The sequence below is a fragment of the Gobio gobio genome, assembly GCF_949357685.1.
Source record: "Gobio gobio genome assembly, chromosome: 4".
Taxonomy (NCBI): Eukaryota; Metazoa; Chordata; class Actinopteri; order Cypriniformes; family Gobionidae; genus Gobio; species Gobio gobio.
The window spans coordinates 49,326,152-49,343,753 of record NC_137100.1 but is presented as its reverse complement, the minus strand read 5'-3'; the positions used below and the strand labels follow the sequence as shown (position 1 = coordinate 49,343,753).

The 17,602-nt window shown below is 37.9% G+C and overlaps 1 protein-coding gene across 2 annotated transcripts; it reads left to right on the top strand.

The window, feature by feature from the left end:
- Nucleotides 1–84: 84 nt before the first annotated feature.
- Nucleotides 85–16,865, top strand: tpcn1 (two pore segment channel 1). 2 transcript variants are annotated; one of them, XM_079816263.1, is made up of 26 exons: nucleotides 85–614; nucleotides 4,961–5,091; nucleotides 5,209–5,385; nucleotides 6,319–6,432; nucleotides 6,556–6,686; nucleotides 6,941–7,064; nucleotides 7,160–7,218; nucleotides 7,600–7,699; nucleotides 7,839–7,955; nucleotides 8,070–8,194; nucleotides 8,294–8,342; nucleotides 8,439–8,502; nucleotides 8,641–8,685; nucleotides 9,339–9,395; nucleotides 9,555–9,608; nucleotides 9,740–9,812; nucleotides 9,901–10,008; nucleotides 11,301–11,372; nucleotides 11,453–11,542; nucleotides 11,788–11,903; nucleotides 11,985–12,031; nucleotides 13,030–13,098; nucleotides 14,006–14,102; nucleotides 14,383–14,519; nucleotides 14,626–14,706; nucleotides 15,100–16,865. In XM_079816263.1, exons 1-26 carry the CDS (start codon nucleotides 536–538, stop codon nucleotides 15,199–15,201), a joined length of 2,418 nt encoding a protein of 805 aa, XP_079672389.1. In that variant the 5' UTR covers nucleotides 85–535; the 3' UTR covers nucleotides 15,202–16,865. The 2 variants fall into 2 exon arrangements, with proteins under 2 accessions (XP_079672389.1, XP_079672390.1); XM_079816264.1 differs by lacking the exon at nucleotides 85–614 and adding an exon at nucleotides 3,949–4,867.
- The last annotated feature ends 737 nt before the right edge of the window (nucleotides 16,866–17,602 follow it).

The window sequence follows — 17,602 nt, the reverse complement described above, 5'->3', positions numbered from 1 at the left end:
TCATTGGATGAATTAAAATGTTTGGCACAGGGTACATTTTCACATCGTGGCTTTTATTTTGACATTTCAGCTGTTTTATCTGCTGCGATCAAAAACGACACTGTCGTAAAAAGACGTAACGTCATATCCTCCTGCTTGACGGCGGCGGTTCTTTTATTTATAATGTTAAAAGCGCGATTAAATCGCATTTTTTCTGCCCTATAAAGTTAAATTAGTTTATCACTAGTTTATAAATCAGCAATATACTTTGCGCTTGTGATGGTATTTTAATAACAGCCGACGATAATGACATAAACAGAGACTCTGTTAGGTTCTATTTATGTTTCGTTTAACTTAGATGGTTAAAGTTAAATTAAAACACATTTGAGCTTAAACGCACTCAGTTTGGAGTTTGGAGACAATAAAGCGGTTTCTGTAACTCGTGTCGTGTAGCGCAAGTTTCTCTGCTGCGGTGAAAGCTTAGTTTATTGAACATAGAGAATCAGTGTCCCCTAAAACTGCGGTCCTCTCGTCGCCGTGTCTTTGATTCGGCGGGATGGCGGACGGGGACGACGATGTTCCGCTGATTCTGACCTGGGACGATGCGAGCAGTGGACTGCTGGACGAGGATGAGAGTGAGTATATCTGTCCTCCTCATTCACCTGACACTTCTTGTGCAATAACATTCTGTCACCTGCATTTACCTGAGCTTTACTGGGGATAGAGCAGGACTGCGTGCAGGCCAGTGCAGATCTTTAAACGTTATGCATTGAAGGCATTGAGCCTTCTTCTAGATATCTGTCATCGGGTTCGGTGTGCGGCATCCTTCCTGGGTTCTGTCACTGGCATCTTTCTCCTGGGTCCGAGCTGTCAGATACCGTAGAGCAGGGAGTTTTAAACTTTTTCATGCCAAGGAAAATATAATGGTTAAATGTATCCGAATGTCTAAATTCTGGCGAAGTAGCTGCATATTTTCAAGTAGGCTATAAAAAGAAACATTTTAAGCGTGATGTTATACTAAAGACAACATTACAATCAATAGCTTTGATATCTTACTGTCAAAAACTACCAGTGATGTCAATAGAACAACAGCCCTGTAAAGATAATTTATACAATTCTCTGAATTGTCTACAGACTCCCTATAGCACCCCTCTTGCTGGTCCCTGGTGTCCCAGGCTGGACAGACATTTGAAAACTTCTGCTGTTGGGTGTCACTTAATTGGCAGTGATTAACAGTGAGACTCTTACAGGAATGTTGATTAGTACAGATACTACAGGCTAAGCTGCTCTCCGTGAAACCTGTAGAGCAGCTTAGCCTGTGGTATCTGTACTATCTTTAACCCTCAGACTTCCATCATGTGACAGTGGATAGCAAAGATGGCCATTTAAATAGTGTGAGTTCCAAACACTGACTCTAGAGGGCTCTGCAGTCAAACCTTTTCGTCATTGTTGACTGCATTATTGACATTCCTAATGCGCTGGGAGATGATTTGCAGGCCTTCTGAATAATTCACGGTTTTAGTAGAGCTAAATGGTGGCTGTTTTTACCCACACATCTTTGTAAAGGCTTTTATACAGTTGAATTTAATTTCATCAATGTGTGTCCGCAGTCATTAGTGGCGGTTTGAGAGTGCGAACAACGTTTGACGTTTAATTGAAAATAATAATTGCACCCACAACTCGTTGTAAAAGAAGAACTTGTTTTTATGTGGAAAGAAAGTCCATTGGATTGAATGTGCGGTTAAAACAATCGTTATTTACAATTTTCTACATTTAATGATTTTTATACATTATCCAGTTTTTGCTTGAATTACTGAACAAATAATCTTCTACAATCAGTGGCTGGTTGCACATTAAGACTTGTCTTACAAGTTGGCCATCAATTAAAAAAAAAAAAATACTATGGTAGTCAATGGCTGCCGAGATATGCTTGGTTACAAAAATTCTTCCAAATATCTTCATTTGTGTTCAGCAGATGAGAGAAATTCATACAGGTTTGGAACAACTTGAGGGTGACTAAATGATGACAGAATTTTCATTTTTGGGTGAACTATCCCTTTAAGTCAGTTACTTTAAAAATCCTGGTTAGATTGGTCTAATTTGATACCGAAAAGTAAGATTTTTCTGCCCCTTGACTAATTGCTAGTGGGTCATACTAGATCTTAAGACTGTCTTAAGAGAATGGCTATGTTTATGCAACTTTACAGATATCAGTTTGTATTTATTCATCTAAACACACACACAAAAATTATGTTGGAAGTAAATCAAGTTGACGTGAAGGTCATACATCTGAAGCCAGTCTTGGTGAATATAAGTATTATGAATTAGTATTATTATAAGTATTATGTGAGGCATTTTTCACTCTGAAAAACAGATTTGGCATTGGATACTTATTGCTTATGTTCTTCTTAAGGCGTCTTTACACAGCTTTACAAAGTTAATGCTGCTATGTGCCTGCTCAAAATTCAGTCTAAAGACGCAATGACACTTAAAAGTCAGACTAAATTATACCTGCTCTAACCCACCTCAGCCCTTAGAATCAAAGTACGGTATGCAGTTGAAATTGCTTTGTTAATACATTATGCCATATTTCTGGGCAGCATTAAAAAGTCTATGTAAACATCTATGCAACATCTTTGCAGTGTAAATTTGCCATAAGTGCTGCGTTAAGAACTGTGGTAAGAGTCATTGATAGATAGAGATACTTTTGGTGTATTGGTGAAAATTATTTAAAAATCACTAGTGAGATGCTGCACTCTAGTGCTATTGTGTGGTATTGCATTTTGGTGAAAATATATATAATCATTATATGATTCAATAACCAACATACTATTCCTGTTTGGTCAGATTTTTGGGGAAGGACACTGTGAAGTACTGTCATTTTAATAGTGAAGTATCCCAACCCCAACGGTCATGTGTTCAAGAGTCCAATACAGCAGCATACCAGCTTTTGTACCTCACACACACACAGACAGAGGAGTTAAAATGCTGTGTCAGCCTTATGACAGATACAACGCTGTTTGTGGCCCCCTCTCCACTCCCCTCCTGCACGCACACTGTCCATGGCCTTGTGTCAAAACTGTTTGGTAGTGATGAGAGCTGGACGCCTGACTATTTGTAGGACCTGAATGTACATTGTAGTGCTTTTTTGTGGATTTGACATGTGCCTTCTTTAGTTAGCCGAGAAAATTCTTCTTGAAAAAACAACAACAACAACGTAAGGACACAGTCTGTCTTTTCGGGTTCCAGGACAGCTGTCTCTTAATTTTTGAGGAAAGAAGCTGACGTGAATATCAGATGCCTTTGCTTCCTCATTCTGCCTCAAGCTGTTGTCTCAGAATGTTTTCCATTGTCATGGTGAAGATATTTTGGACATTTTAAATTCTGTGCTTTTATAAACAACCAGGTCAGATCTCTGCTCATCAGTTCGGGTTTGTTTCTTGGTGTTTGAAGGAAATCTGGAACTGGACTGGAAAGAAACTATCAGTGCTGTCTGTCTCTCTTGTTCGCTCTTGCTCTGCCAGGAACTTATTGATCATACAGAGCAAAACCCACACTGTTGTTGTCATGTGCACACTCAATAAGAGCTGTTTACAGACAGCTGTGGGTCAGTGAACTGATCGGCAATGAAGTAACTCATTCAATCGGCTTGTGTTTGGTCAAACTAAAAGCTCTTACTGTTTGTGATTTAATGGGCAAGGCAGTAAATGACTAGGCTGTGGCCTGACAGATCGTTTAAAAGGGTGTTAGCGGATTAATGTTATATTCATTGCTTACAGAGAAGCAATGGTAAATATAAATTGGAAAAATGAATTGAAACTTTTTACTTCCCTTTGGGTTAAATGAAGCTCTCAGCTTGGTAGATTTGTTCAGTGTTGCCTTACATCTCAAAGGACAGCTGCGTTTTTGAGCGTTGGAAAAAAAGGACTAAAATGGACTCGATATAGCATAGGAAACAGAAGATGACACGGAAGAGGGGACGCTATGACAGAGAGACTGAAACCGAACTGATGGGGATGGCTGGAAAAGGAACTAGTGTCAGATGAAGCAACTTCGAGGTTCTGAAGGACATTCTCACTGTGTTGGGGACTGGTACAAAATCCACTGGACGATCTATTCGCTGTGATTTCTGAACCATCAACAGCCTTTCCTTCCCACATATCTTCTGAAAGAGTGGAAATGTCCAGAGTGGAATCCTTTTGGAATATTAAGCTTTTTGGGATTCAACAATGAAATGTTTGGAGCCCAGTCAGTGTTTTGGGAAGCAGCTCTGAAGTGCATTTGTTCACAATTTCGTTTTTTTTAGTATTAGTGTCTTTGGATGTCTAAATCTTGTTGATGTCATTGAAAGCAATCAAAATTTTCACTTTATTCTGTAAAATTTTGTGTTTTTTACACCAAAAGATACATTTTTGTGTAATTTATTTTGTTGTTTTTTGCATAGAAACACATTATTAGTAAATGTTTTTTGGCTTTCTTAACAAACGTTACAATCAAATGAATGTATGAAGGTGCAGAGAGAGATGTGGAGTTTTAAAGTAGCATTTGGCCTGATGTGATTCGATTTTTTTATTTTTTTTTGTGGAAACTGTCGTCTTTGGAGGAATCGTGAGCATCACCACAGGATTCTGTTCTGCTTTCGGAAAGTTGGCCGCAGCAGCTGCAGCTGGCACAATGAAACTTGCATGTGCGAGTGCATTGTTTATAATTAACCCTTGCAGTGCTAAAACTGCTTGACCAGTGACATGCTCTCTGTCTGACAACTGGGACGTGGGGCCGATCACAGGGGCTGCCATGGAAATCAGTAGTACAGTTGACAACATGACTGGACTAACACATGATAGGCCAGTCCAAACGTCCTCCCTCTGCCAACAGTTTGTGTCTGTCGGTATGTTTTTAAAATGTGCCATAAAAAACAAAAAACGCACTACGTTAATGCTTATTTTATATTGATAAATCATTGAATTCTTTCTCTACACAGATGGGGCAGGAAATTATGATATTGTGAATAATGTCGTCATTCCGACCCAAGGAGCACCAGACCCCAGGGCCCAGAATTCTTTGCGGCAGAGTTGGGAAATGAACTACCAGGAAGCAGCAATATACCTGCAGGTAATCTTTTAAACCTCCACACGCTCAATGAAGCAGCTAAATAGACGCAGATGATCACAAACACACACTCAGGGCTAATAATAATTCTCTTTCCCATTTGTCTGTGTTTGTCCTCAGGAGGGAGAGAATAATGACAAGTTTTTCACTCATCCGCGAAGTGCCCAGGCGCTCAGCGCCTACCTGTTTGCTCACAATCACCTTTTCTATGTGATGGAGCTGCTGACTGCGGTGTTACTCATGCTTCTGTCCCTCTCAGAGGCCCCTGCCGTCCCCTTCCTCCGCTTGGATGTCTACGTATGTGAATTCTACTTGCATTTGTGCACACACTACCGCTCAAAAGTTTGGGGTCAGTAAGACTTTATTCTTTTGAAAGAAATGAATTCTTTGTTCAGCATTCTTTATTCTAATTCAAATAAACGCAGCCTTGGTGAGCATAAGAGACTTCTTTGAAAAACATTCAAAAATCTTACCGACCCCAAACTTATGAATGGTTGTGTATGTGTGTATAGCCATATTGGGATGGTACTTATTTCTCATGTTGACGTCTTTAAAAATAAATGTGCATGGCACTGTAGCGATAAAATGTCTTATGCTAAATAAAAAATGCTTGGAATAATAATAAATTAATATTTAATTTAATAATAATATCATATTTATTATTTGATTATTTGTATCTCCTGTTTAAAAATAGGAAAATAGACAGGCTATAGTTGGAATGATTTTCTTACATTTTATCTCTTGAAATGATGGATGTCATTTGAAAAAATAAAGTGGAAATTAGCAGAAATAAATACTTTCCTGCATTTCAGTAATAAAAGTGTACATCTTTAATGCATCCGAAATGCATCCAAATGACAGCAAAGCGCAACAGTTATCGTACAGGGCTCGGCAGTGGTCAAAATGCAGTCAAGTTTGAATCGATCTTTTCTTGTAAACTCAATTAAATTACCACATGACCTTGGTGTTTGTCAAAAAAACAGTTGGTAATTCAGCCAGGGATTTTTAGGTGGGTTTTGGAAGAAAAACACGGATTTGGACATCAATAAAATCCCTGACTAGCCTCTTTAAATGTTGAAAATACGTCCTTGCGAAACAATTACCGTCCGAATAGGGCTTATGCCTTCGTAAAAACATTTTTGTATGCTTGTGGATTTCAATTATATGAATAAGACTAAGAACTTGTACACTACACAAACACATAAAAGTGTGTATTTTTGTTCCTGTCAGATTCATGCGACACTGGAGTTATTGGCATTGGTGATGGTGGCATTTGAGTTGGGTATGAAACTCAGATGGCTTGGCTTTCGCACCTTTATACAGCATAAAAGGACAATGGTGAAGGTGCGTACATTTTTGTAATAGACTGCCTATGTTCATTTCAAATGGTTTGTTGTTTCCTCTTTTTATCAGGATTCAGCTCAAGTTCAGCTCCTGTTATCCTCTCTTGATTTGTGTGCTTTTCAGACATGTGTCCTGTTTCTTCAATTCGTTGAGGCGATTGTGGTCTTAGTCCGGCAGACATCTCACCTTCGTGTAACGAGAGCCCTGCGGCCGATCTTTTTGGTGGACTGCCGTTACTGTGGAGCCGTTCGGAGGCATATTATTATTATTATTATTATTTTATAATAATTTCTTTATTATTATTAAATAACAAATTATTATTTGTTAAATATTGGTGTTTTTTTTAATTCTGTTGCTGTTTCTAAGATCTTATAAAAGCAATAAACTGCCTGAGGCCGTGCGTTACAGTTATTTTTCCTAAAACCATGGGAAAATTACTGTAAACATGTCCTTGACTGGATACATTGTGATATTCTGACGCTCTATCTCTGTTTCTGTCCTCCCTTAGAAACCTGAGGCAGATATTTCAGTCTCTTCCTCCCTTCATTGATATTCTTCTGCTGTTGCTTTTCTTCATGGTCATCTTTGCCATCTTGGGATTTTGCTTGTTCTCAGCCAACCCAGCTGACCCGGTTAGTGGTCACACACTCACCTTTGTGTTCCACATGTTTGCCTATCTCTCACACACATACAAACTCTGAGATTCTTTTTTCTTCTCGCTTTACAGTATTTTAGCACACTTGAGAACAGCATAGTGAGTCTCTTTGTCCTTCTGACCACTGCAAAGTAAGTACCCTCACTCTGGTGCACATATCCTGGTTAAGATAACACGACTCTGAGTCTCAGTGGGGTTGTTTCATGTCTTCCTGTAACTGAGCTAGTAATCCAAATGTTATCAGTTCAAACCCCTGGAGTTTTTTTGAACAAGAGAACTACGGGGAACTAGAGAATTTCTCAGATCCTCTGTTATTATTATGCCCTTGAGCAAAGTACTTAACTCCAGGTTGCTATAGTCAGACTGTCACTGTTAAAAATGTAGTAAAAGTCCATTTCAATAAGAAAGTTTGCAATAATCATTTGCTAAATGATTCATAGTTAACTATTAATCCATAAAGACCTAGAGATTTAGTACATTTACAAGTTTTTCCATATTTTTTTCTTCACTAGTTTTCCAGATGTGATGATGCCAGCATATTCAAAGAATCGTTGGTCATGCATTTTCTTCATTGTGTATCTGTCCATCGAGCTTTACTTCATCATGAATCTGGTCAGTAATGAACAACATCAGATCTGGGTTTTTTTTTACAGGATTTATAATGTACTGTAGTTTAATTTTTGGAAATGTTCTTTTGCTGCAGTGTGAACTAGCCTTTACCTTGAGTTTGCTATTCTTTTTTGTCTCACAGCTCCTGGCGGTAGTTTTTGACACCTTTAATGGAGTCGAGAAGATGAAATTCAAATCTCTGCTTTTACACAAGCGATCCGCCATCGAGCATGCCTTCCAGCTGCTGGTTAGTCGGCAGGTGAGATTTATACAGTTAACACTCTTTCCCATCTCTTGATTTTTCAAGGCTGAAGCCTTGAGTACGTTGTGAATGAAAGTGAATGTGATAAATCTACATTTGTGTCTTATTTAGAGGCCAGATGGAGTGTCTTTGAAGCAGTTTGATGGACTGATGCGATTCTATCGTCCACGAATGACTGTACGGGATCGTTTTCTCACCTTCAAAGCCCTCAACTATTCAGGCTCAACCATGCTGAGGTACACACACACACACGCACAAAAGTGCATACGCTCACATTCTTTCGATTATTTTAACAGATGATGAGTTTTTAAGGTGCATTTGTGCTTGCGTTTTAGTGTTCAGGACTTTTATAAGTTTTATGAAGTGATTGGACTCAAATGGAAGGTCAGATTTCACACACCGTCACATGATTATACTCCCAGGGTGCATGTTAAATCCTCTTGAGCCAGAACATCTGGTGTGTGTGTGTGTGTGTTGCAGGCTCGACGGAGTGGGGAGCACTGGTTTGATGATCTTCCTCACACAGCATTCCTCATTTTCAAAGGTTGTTAAATTTGTATTAGTTATGGTACTTTACACTTTAATAATCTGCTTAGAATGACCAGATACATTTATGATTAGTTGGCATCAAATATTTTCTTCCATAATACTATTTGTGATTATTATTCTTTTTTTTAAACAGGAATCAACTTAGTTGTGAAATCCAAAGCTTTTCAATATGCAATGTGTAAGTAATATTTCTTAAATACCTTGTTGTATTAATCCTTTATATATGAACATGAAATACCTGATCAGAATATATACTCCTCGAAACTGGTTCAGTTAACCCCTTCTGGGTTATAAATTTATATTTAAAAAATTCTAATTTGTCTGATATTCTTTTAGTACCTCTTATATTATTATATACTGTATCATTCAAAAGTTTGGGGTCGGTAGGTTTTGTTTGTTTCTCTAATGCTCACCACGGCTGCATTTATTTGATCAAGGACACAGTAAAAACAGTATTGTGAAATATTTAAATATTGTGAAATTTAAAATAACTATTTTATTTTTATATATATTTATATTTATATATATTTAAATGCAATTTATTCCTGTGATGACAATGCTGTATTTTTATTGTACTACAATACTGTTTAGTATTTAGTAAATTTAGTGCATTATTTTGAAATATCATTTTTTTTATAACAATGTAATTGTCTTTACTATAACTTTTGCTCAATTTAATGCATCCTTGATGAATAAGAGTACTAATTTCGTTAAAAAAACCGACTCTCTTACCGACCCCAAACTTTTAAATGACAATGTACTGCACGTACACTATATTTATTCTAATATTTCTAATAATACTGTCTATTTTTCATGACTGACCTGTAACAGATCTGGTAGTTGCAGTTAATGGCATCTGGATCCTAGTGGAGACAAACATGTTAAATGGTAAGATCTGCTTGTGTAATGGAACAGTAGGGTATGCGGTGCAGCTGTATTGCAGTTCTAGATAATTCTATGAATTCACCATTCAGAAACACTTGTAAACATAGGAAACAGTTTTCTCTGTGTGAATTTGGCTCTGAGTGAGCTCTTCTCTCCTCACAGATGGTGTCTCATGGACTCGTGTTGTCCCCTGGAGTTACATTGTTTTCCTCACAAGTAGGTGTAAATTGTTTAAAATTAAATCATTAGTAAATTCAAACGTAAATGTCTTTATGAATATGAGTTCAATAAAAAAAAATATATATATATGTTTATTTATCCCCTGCTGATGTGTCTGTGGAATGAAGTTTATGGAATTGAGGTCTTGTTGAAGATCACAGGCCTTGGTCCAATGACATATTTCAGCTCCGGATGGAACCTGTGGGTACACACACGTACATTCATATAAGCACTAACATACACACACATGCAAATCGCCTCACCGCTGGTTGTTTTCCTCTATTTCCAGCTTTGATTTCTCAGTAACAGTATTTGCCTTTCTGGGATTGATTGCTCTGGCCTTTGACATGGAGCCATTCTACTTCATTGTGGTGTTGAGACCTCTTCAGCTCCTCCGGTGTGTGTACTTATTTGTGTTTTGATGTCTTTTGGTTTGCATATACATTATATTGCCAAAAGTATCGGGACAGCCCTCCAAATCATTGAATTCAGGTGTTCCAATCACTTCCATAGCCACAGGTGTATAAAATCAAGCTTCTACGCATGCAAAAAGCTTCTACAAAAATTTGTGAAGCGCATGCTGAGGTGCACAGTGTGCAGAAGTCGCCAACTTTCTGCAGAGTCAATAGCTACAGACCTCCAAACTTCGTGTGGCCTTCAGATTAGCTCAAGAACAGTGCGTAGAAAGCTTCATGTTTCAATGGCTGAGCAGCTGCATCCAAGTGCAATGCAACTCATCGGATGCAGTGGGGTAAAGCACGCCGCCTCTGAACTCTAGAGCAGTGGAGACGTGTTCTCTGGAGTGACGAATCACGTTTCTCTGTCTCGCAATCCAATGGACGAGGCTGGGTTTGGCAGTTGCCAGAAGAAAGGTACTAGCCTGACTGCATTGTGCCAAGTGTAATGTTTGGTGGAGGGGGGATTATGGTGTGGGGTTGTTTTTCAGGGGTTGGGCTCGGCCCCTTAGTTTCAGTGAAAGGAACTCTTAATGCTTCAGCACGCCAAGATATTTTGGACAATTTCATGCTCCCAACTTTGTGGGAACAGTTTGTGGATGGCCCGTTCCTGTTCCAACATGACTGCGCACCAGTGCACAAAGCAAGACATGGATGAGCGAGTTTGGTGTGGAGGAACTTGACTGGCCTGCACAGAGTCCTGACCTCAACCCGATAGAACACCTTTGGGATGAATTAGAGCTGCGAGCCAAGCCTTCTCGTTCAACATCAGTGCTTGACCTCAGAAATATGCTTCTAGAAGAATGGTCAAAAATTCCCATAAACACTCCAAAACCTTATGGAAAGCCTGTGCATGTAAAGGCAGGCGTCCCAAAACCTTTGGCAATATAGTGTAGTTCTAGTTATTCAATTTATTTTTTTTGTCTGAAATGTGAGACGAATTGTGAAATGAAAAAAACAACAACAGCTTATTCAAATCTCTAAATAAACAGAAACTTTGTAGGATTGACATCAGCTTTCACTCGAATTGTTATCCTGGTAATGTAATTTGTGCATTATATTAAAAATCTATTTTTACCCCACTGTAGATAACATCTAAAAGATGTACGTCTTTAACTCTGTCATTTTGCTTGAATCCTTTTCTTCATAATTTATCATATTTTCATCAGTCATAGCTATAGATAGTTTTCCTTTTTTAACAGAGTTTAATAGTTTTTTCCTATTTCTTGTCAAGGATGTTTAAAATTAAGCAGCGCTATCGGAACGTTCTGGACACAATGTTTGAACTGTTCCCGCGTATGGCCAGGTACAGAAATAATAATTCAATTCAGCTCATGACTAACAGATGAAGGATCTTCTCTCATAACACTCTCTCTGTCTTTGTAGTCTAGGCCTGACTCTGATTATCTTCTATTATTCTTTTGCCATCGTTGGAATGGAGTTTTTTGCTGGGGTTGTTTATCCGAACTGCTGCAGGTAAGTTCCTTTGAATCATCATAAATGTATTTCTGAACATCACCTTACATTTATCCATTTGATAAATGTAAGATTATCTAGTACTGCTTTCTTGTTACATAATGAAAGAATAGTTCACCTCTAAATAAAATAATTGACTTGCCCTCATGTTATTCCAAGTGCGGTGTTCTTCTGTTCTTCTTCAAAAGGAGACATTTTGAAGAATGAAAATGTAAATGAGAATGTATGTTCTCTGTCTCTCAAAGAAATAGCACAGTTGCTAACTCGTATCGGCAGGAAAATGTGACTATTGGTAACCAAACCGTGCTAGAAGAAGGATATTACTATCTCAATAACTTCGATAACATCCTAAGTAGCTTTGGTATGTACACACACTCAGAAATACACACTCCTCTCACGTCAGTTTTGTGTTATTGAGTTTTTTTTCTCTGTCATGTTTCAGTCACTCTTTTTGAGCTAACAGTGGTGAACAACTGGTACATCACTATGGTGAGTGTAAACGCACAAAAACACATAAAACAGCATAAAACATAAAACAAACTAGGGATTTGTTTCGAGTTGAAAAAACCCAACCAATCCAATCAGGCTTTGTTGGTACCATGATGCTGATCATCAGCTTTCTCTGTCAACTCAGGCTTTGATCCTGAGTTTAAGAGTTCAGGTGTGACCTCAGTAGTGAACAGCCAATCACATGCCGTGGATCAGTGAAACTGCGATTCACTTCTCTCTTCTGCAGAATATTACAAATTTACACAGCAAGAAGAAAAGAGCTGTCTATGAAATAGGACAACTAAAAGAACAAATCTTGCTATATCAGTGCAAGTAAAAGTTGTAAGGTTAGTTTATATAGTTAGGCTAGTTGATACCATAGACGGTTGATACAGGTATAGAGAGAGATTTGAACATTTATGCTCACATGTAGTCATCAACTTTATCTATTGATTCTAAAGCTTATTTATATTACATTTATATTTATATTCATTTAAACTAAGATAAACTAAAATTCTACATGTGTAATGGATTAAGGGTATAAAAATGACATCATTAATATCTAAATCATAAAGCCTAGCCATTTAATCTGCATTAGCGCAAGTTGCGATGAACACTGCTAAAAGCCAAACCACCTTCATGGTGCCTAAAACCCAGGGCACAAACTAAACTGAAACATAACTGGATAGCCACCATAAACCGGTTGGTGTTTTGGTCGGTGTGGGTATGTGGTGCCCCCTGCTGTTTATTGGAATTGAATGTCTATTTGAATATTTGTCAGTCAGCAGATTGTTGTGTATATGCCCATGTCATTTGGGTACATTTGGTAAACCTTACATAAAAGTGTTGCTTTAAATGAATTTGAAGTAATGCTAACATCTCTACGTGTTCATGCAGTGTTTGTTTGTAGCAGAAGCCTATGGACTATGAACCAGCCAGTAAATGAGCATCTGTCTGTCATTTGTAGTTATTGATGCCTTTGAACCCTGTTTTCACAGGAAGGAGTGACATCAGAAACTACTCACTGGACTCGCCTTTATTTCATGACCTTTTACATTGTCACCATGGTAAGGGAATGTGTATGTTGGTAAATCAGGGTTATTATTGTTAACTAAAAATATGAAAATAATTTTTGTTATTTGAAAGTTTATTTGAATTTTTTTTAGTTTTCTAAAAAAAAAAAAATTTAACTAAAAGAAAATTTGAATAGATGCCTTGGAAGTTTATCTTGAAAATATTGAATTTAAATAAACAAATACCAAATAATACTAAAATAACACTGCTGGGAAAAAATATGGATATAATTTGTTTTACACGTGAATTCGGATTGAAATGCATAAGGAACAATGTACATTTTATGTGCATGGTTTCTTTTCATTATTTTGAATCTTTTTTTTATATATTTCATGTAGTTGCTTAATTAATATTAGACAAAAAGTGCATTTTTAATACTCGTGCAATTAGAATGATGACGTTTAAAATGGTTTTAGAATTTGGGCCCCACTTTATATTAGGTGGCCTGCCCTACTATGTACTTACATCAAAAAATGAGTACAATGTACTTACTGTGTTCAAATTGTATTGCAAAACACCTTTGCTGATATTGAGGTGGGGTATGGGTAGAGTTAGGGACAGGTGTGGTGGTATGGGTAAGTTTAAGGGTAGGGTTAGGTGTAAGGGAAGTGTCAACTGTGTAATTACAAATGTAACTACAGAAATTAATTACAGACGTAATTACATGCAGGTATTTTAAAAAATGTAAGTACAATGTAAAAACATGTATGTACACAATAAGTGCATTGTATCAAATTATTAATTAAAATGTTAGTACATAGTAGTTAGGGCCACCTAATATAAAGTGGGTCTAGAATTTGTTATCAGCTACCTGTGTGTTAAACCTGATTTAGTCATCTTGATATTTTCTCAGCTCTGTGTTGTTTTAAGTGTAAATGCCTGTGTGATTGTGTGATGCAGGTTGTCATGACGATAATCGTGGCCTTCATACTGGATGCATTTGTCTTCAGGATGAACTACAGTCGGAAGAACAGAGAACCGCTGGACGACCCAGCAGGTTCTGAATGTTTAGAGTCCTGTTCATCTGATGACAATGCGTGTGACTGGGGCCGCTGAGATCTAATAATACTCTGTGTGTGTGTGTGTGTGTGTGTGTGTGTGTGTGTGTGTGTGTGTGTGTGTGTGTGTGTGTGTGTGTGTGTGTGTGTGTGTGTGTGTGTGTGTGTGTGTGTGTGTGTGTGTGTGTGTGTGTGTGTGTGTGTGTGTGTGTGTGTGTGTGTGTGTGTGTGTGTGTGTGTGTGTGTGTGTGTGTGTGTGTGTGTGTGTGTGTGTAATAGATGAAAAGGGGATTGTATTTGAGACCGAAGTGTCCCAGACTGAAGCTCTACAGACTGTGGACTTGTATAAACACACACTGGGCATCGTCAACCTAAGCTCACTGCAGGACATGTGTGTGGCTCTGGAGCGAAGCGGGGTGAGCACATGTACACAGTCTGTGTTTAGAGCATCTAATTTGTGTTTTTTTTTTCTTTCATTAGATTAATTGAACTCTAATGGATTATTTTTGTCTTTGCTCACAGCACTCCTCATTAGTATTTCTGGGTCGAAGGTCACGTACCAAGAGTGACCTCAGCATGAGGATGTACGAGGAGGAGATTCAGGTACTTCAACCACACACGGATAGGAGCATATTTAAAAAAAAAAACTACACTTTTGAATTGTTATCAGAAAAAGTGATGTGTTAACCAGATTTTTTTACATTCCTTTTTAAGTTTCAAGTAAAGCACTCCCAAATGGTTCTCTTATTGGATCATAAAATTAAATCATAAAAAGTCTGAAATGGTCATATATCAGACAGCTGTTTATAGAAGGACATGTCCAAGTGGAAACTTGGAATGTTGTGCAAAAGAAAAAGATATGCTACCTAAAGTTATTTCAATGATATCAAGTTCTGTTATAAAAAGTTATATTTTGATGTATTTGGCTCAGAATGCAACATTTCCAGATAAGCAATGGTATGTTTGTGTAAAGTGCTTGTTTCTTTTTGTCTGCAGGAATGGTACGAGGAATATTCCAGAACAAACCTTCAGTCTGATGAGACATTCCACAGAGAACTGGACAGCCCTGAAGCCAATGCCTCAAACAGCATTAACTAACACGCACTCTGAACACTGCGTCAGCATTAACTAACACACTCTCACTCATACCTCTGAGGGACCGTAAGACCGTCTTCCTCCCATCGATGGAAAGCACAGGTGTTCCCCATGACCCCTACATTCTCCCTCCTTCCACATGGAGACCCACAGAACTCCTTTACTTAAAGCCTTATTCCCCAAAAAACCTTAAGGTTCCGTGGCCAATCAGGGAAGCTTGCAGACCAATCATGTGGCATGCACTAGGTCCAGGAACCTTCCTTTTCTTCCATGAAATGCACCTCATGACATTTTGCCTTTTGGTGGGTGGATCCTGAATGATTCAGACTCTCTCATGGATTTGACAAATGGAGCACAGTGATTGAATGTTTCTGTGGGAGATGAATCGGAACTGAATGTGAGGATTTTAGTACTAAGTGACTTGTGTCTTTCTTCACAGTCTGAGGTATTGCTTAACCAACAGATAAAAGACTATAGTAATAAACTAATGCTGTTTTTAAACTAAAGCTGCTTTTTGCTGGAACCTTTGGACCTATAGAGAGGCTTATTCTATCGTTATATATAAATATATACATGCACACTAAACGTATGTCAGATGCAGTTAAAGGGATGGTTCACCCAAAAATGAATTGACTCACCCTCAAGTTGTTACAAACCTGTATGCATTTTTTTTCTTCTGTTGAACACATTTTGAAGAATGTTAGTAACCAGACATTTTACAGTCATCTGTCTGGATACCAACATTCTTCAAAATATCTTCTTTTGTGTTCAACAGAAGAAAAAAAACACTGATACAAGTTTGGAACAACTTGAGGGTGAGTACATGATGACAGAATTGTATTTTTTGGGTGAACTATCCCTTTAAGAGTCAAGTATTTAACATTTTTTTAAATACATCCACTTATTGCTCAACATGTGCTGGTTTCCCAGACGTGTTCATTTTGGACTGATAAATGTTAGAAAACCAGCCCTGGACCTTTCAGTTTATTCAAACTACTGTCTTGTCACATATAAAAAATATATATATATTTTTCCTTTGTTTGGAGTCAGTATTGTTTTAGGCTTAAATAAGAGTAATTTTACAGACCAGTTCAGATCAAATCTGGTCAAAATCACATTTTTATTCCACCTACAGTCTAATTCATTCGGCTTTCCAGAGTAAATACAGATCTGTTTCGAAATCTAAATTTTCTTTTGTGTGAAACCATAGGTGACAAAGGGAATCCATTTAGCCTTGCTTATGGTTTTTTGCACGGTACTTTAAAACTCTTATTTATTTATTTACATTGAGTTAAACAAATGTTCTTGTACATCTCTCTTGTTTGCTGTACTATTTTATATTTGATTAGTTATTTTCTTGATGCTTTTAACAGGGTGAATGCATGCAAATCCTCATATATCATTGTTTACTCACGTCTAGAGCATCTGACCTGGAGTAAATCATAAATGTGTTCAAGAAGTTCAGTGATTTCATCCCAGTTGGTTGTTTAATTGCACTGAAGGATGTGCAGCCTTGATGTTCCAAACACAAGGGAACATGTTGCATATGTGACATCGAACCACACCAGCTCCTCTAATACTGTAGGATTTTACCTGTTTCAGTTCTCTGTTCTTGTACCTTTGTAAATGTATAATAATGACAGGTCGAGTAAATGATACATTTAATGAAACACTTTTTCTTTTGCATTTTGTTTGTTAATAGGTGACGTTTTATATGCATTATTATGCGAGTTAGCTCGTCTTTTTGTTATCAGGGCAACCCCGCTGTCGAGTTTGATTTCATTCGGACAGAAACAATATTGTTTGTACGTATGCTCTGAAATACTGGTGACGCGCGATGGATTTAATAGCTTACTTCAAATATTCGATTAAGGTGCATGTATATTTCGACAGACATACTATGAAGACTGTATTTCGACTACGCAAAACTCGCTGCATTATATTCTGCGAGTGTAAAAGTAGTCTCTCTCTCTCTCTCTCTCTCTCTCTCTCTCTCTCTCTCTCTCTCTCTCTCTCTCTCTCTCTCTCTCTCTCTCTTTTTTTTTTTTGAGGCGAACAGTTGACAGTTGCAGTCTTCCACAATGACTTTTCTTTTTATAGTTTCTTTCGCACGCATTTCCCGACCGAGTGATTTATGGATGTTTGTTTGTTTGTTACAGGACAGCAGGAGGCAGTACAGAGTCAGGGTCAGGGTCCATCATCATAGCAGGGAACTTGAGTCTGTCCATATTTTTTTTTACGGTCTATGGTCTGTCGCGTGTAATGCGTGTAAGGATCTTATTTGTCCTCACCTTTGAACCATTTGTTCCCCCCTTCCCTGATGTTCCAGTGATAGGAAGATGAGACCAGTTTTCTGGAAGTTCTAATATGTCCAATCTGTGATGATGTCAGACATCAGTCGAGG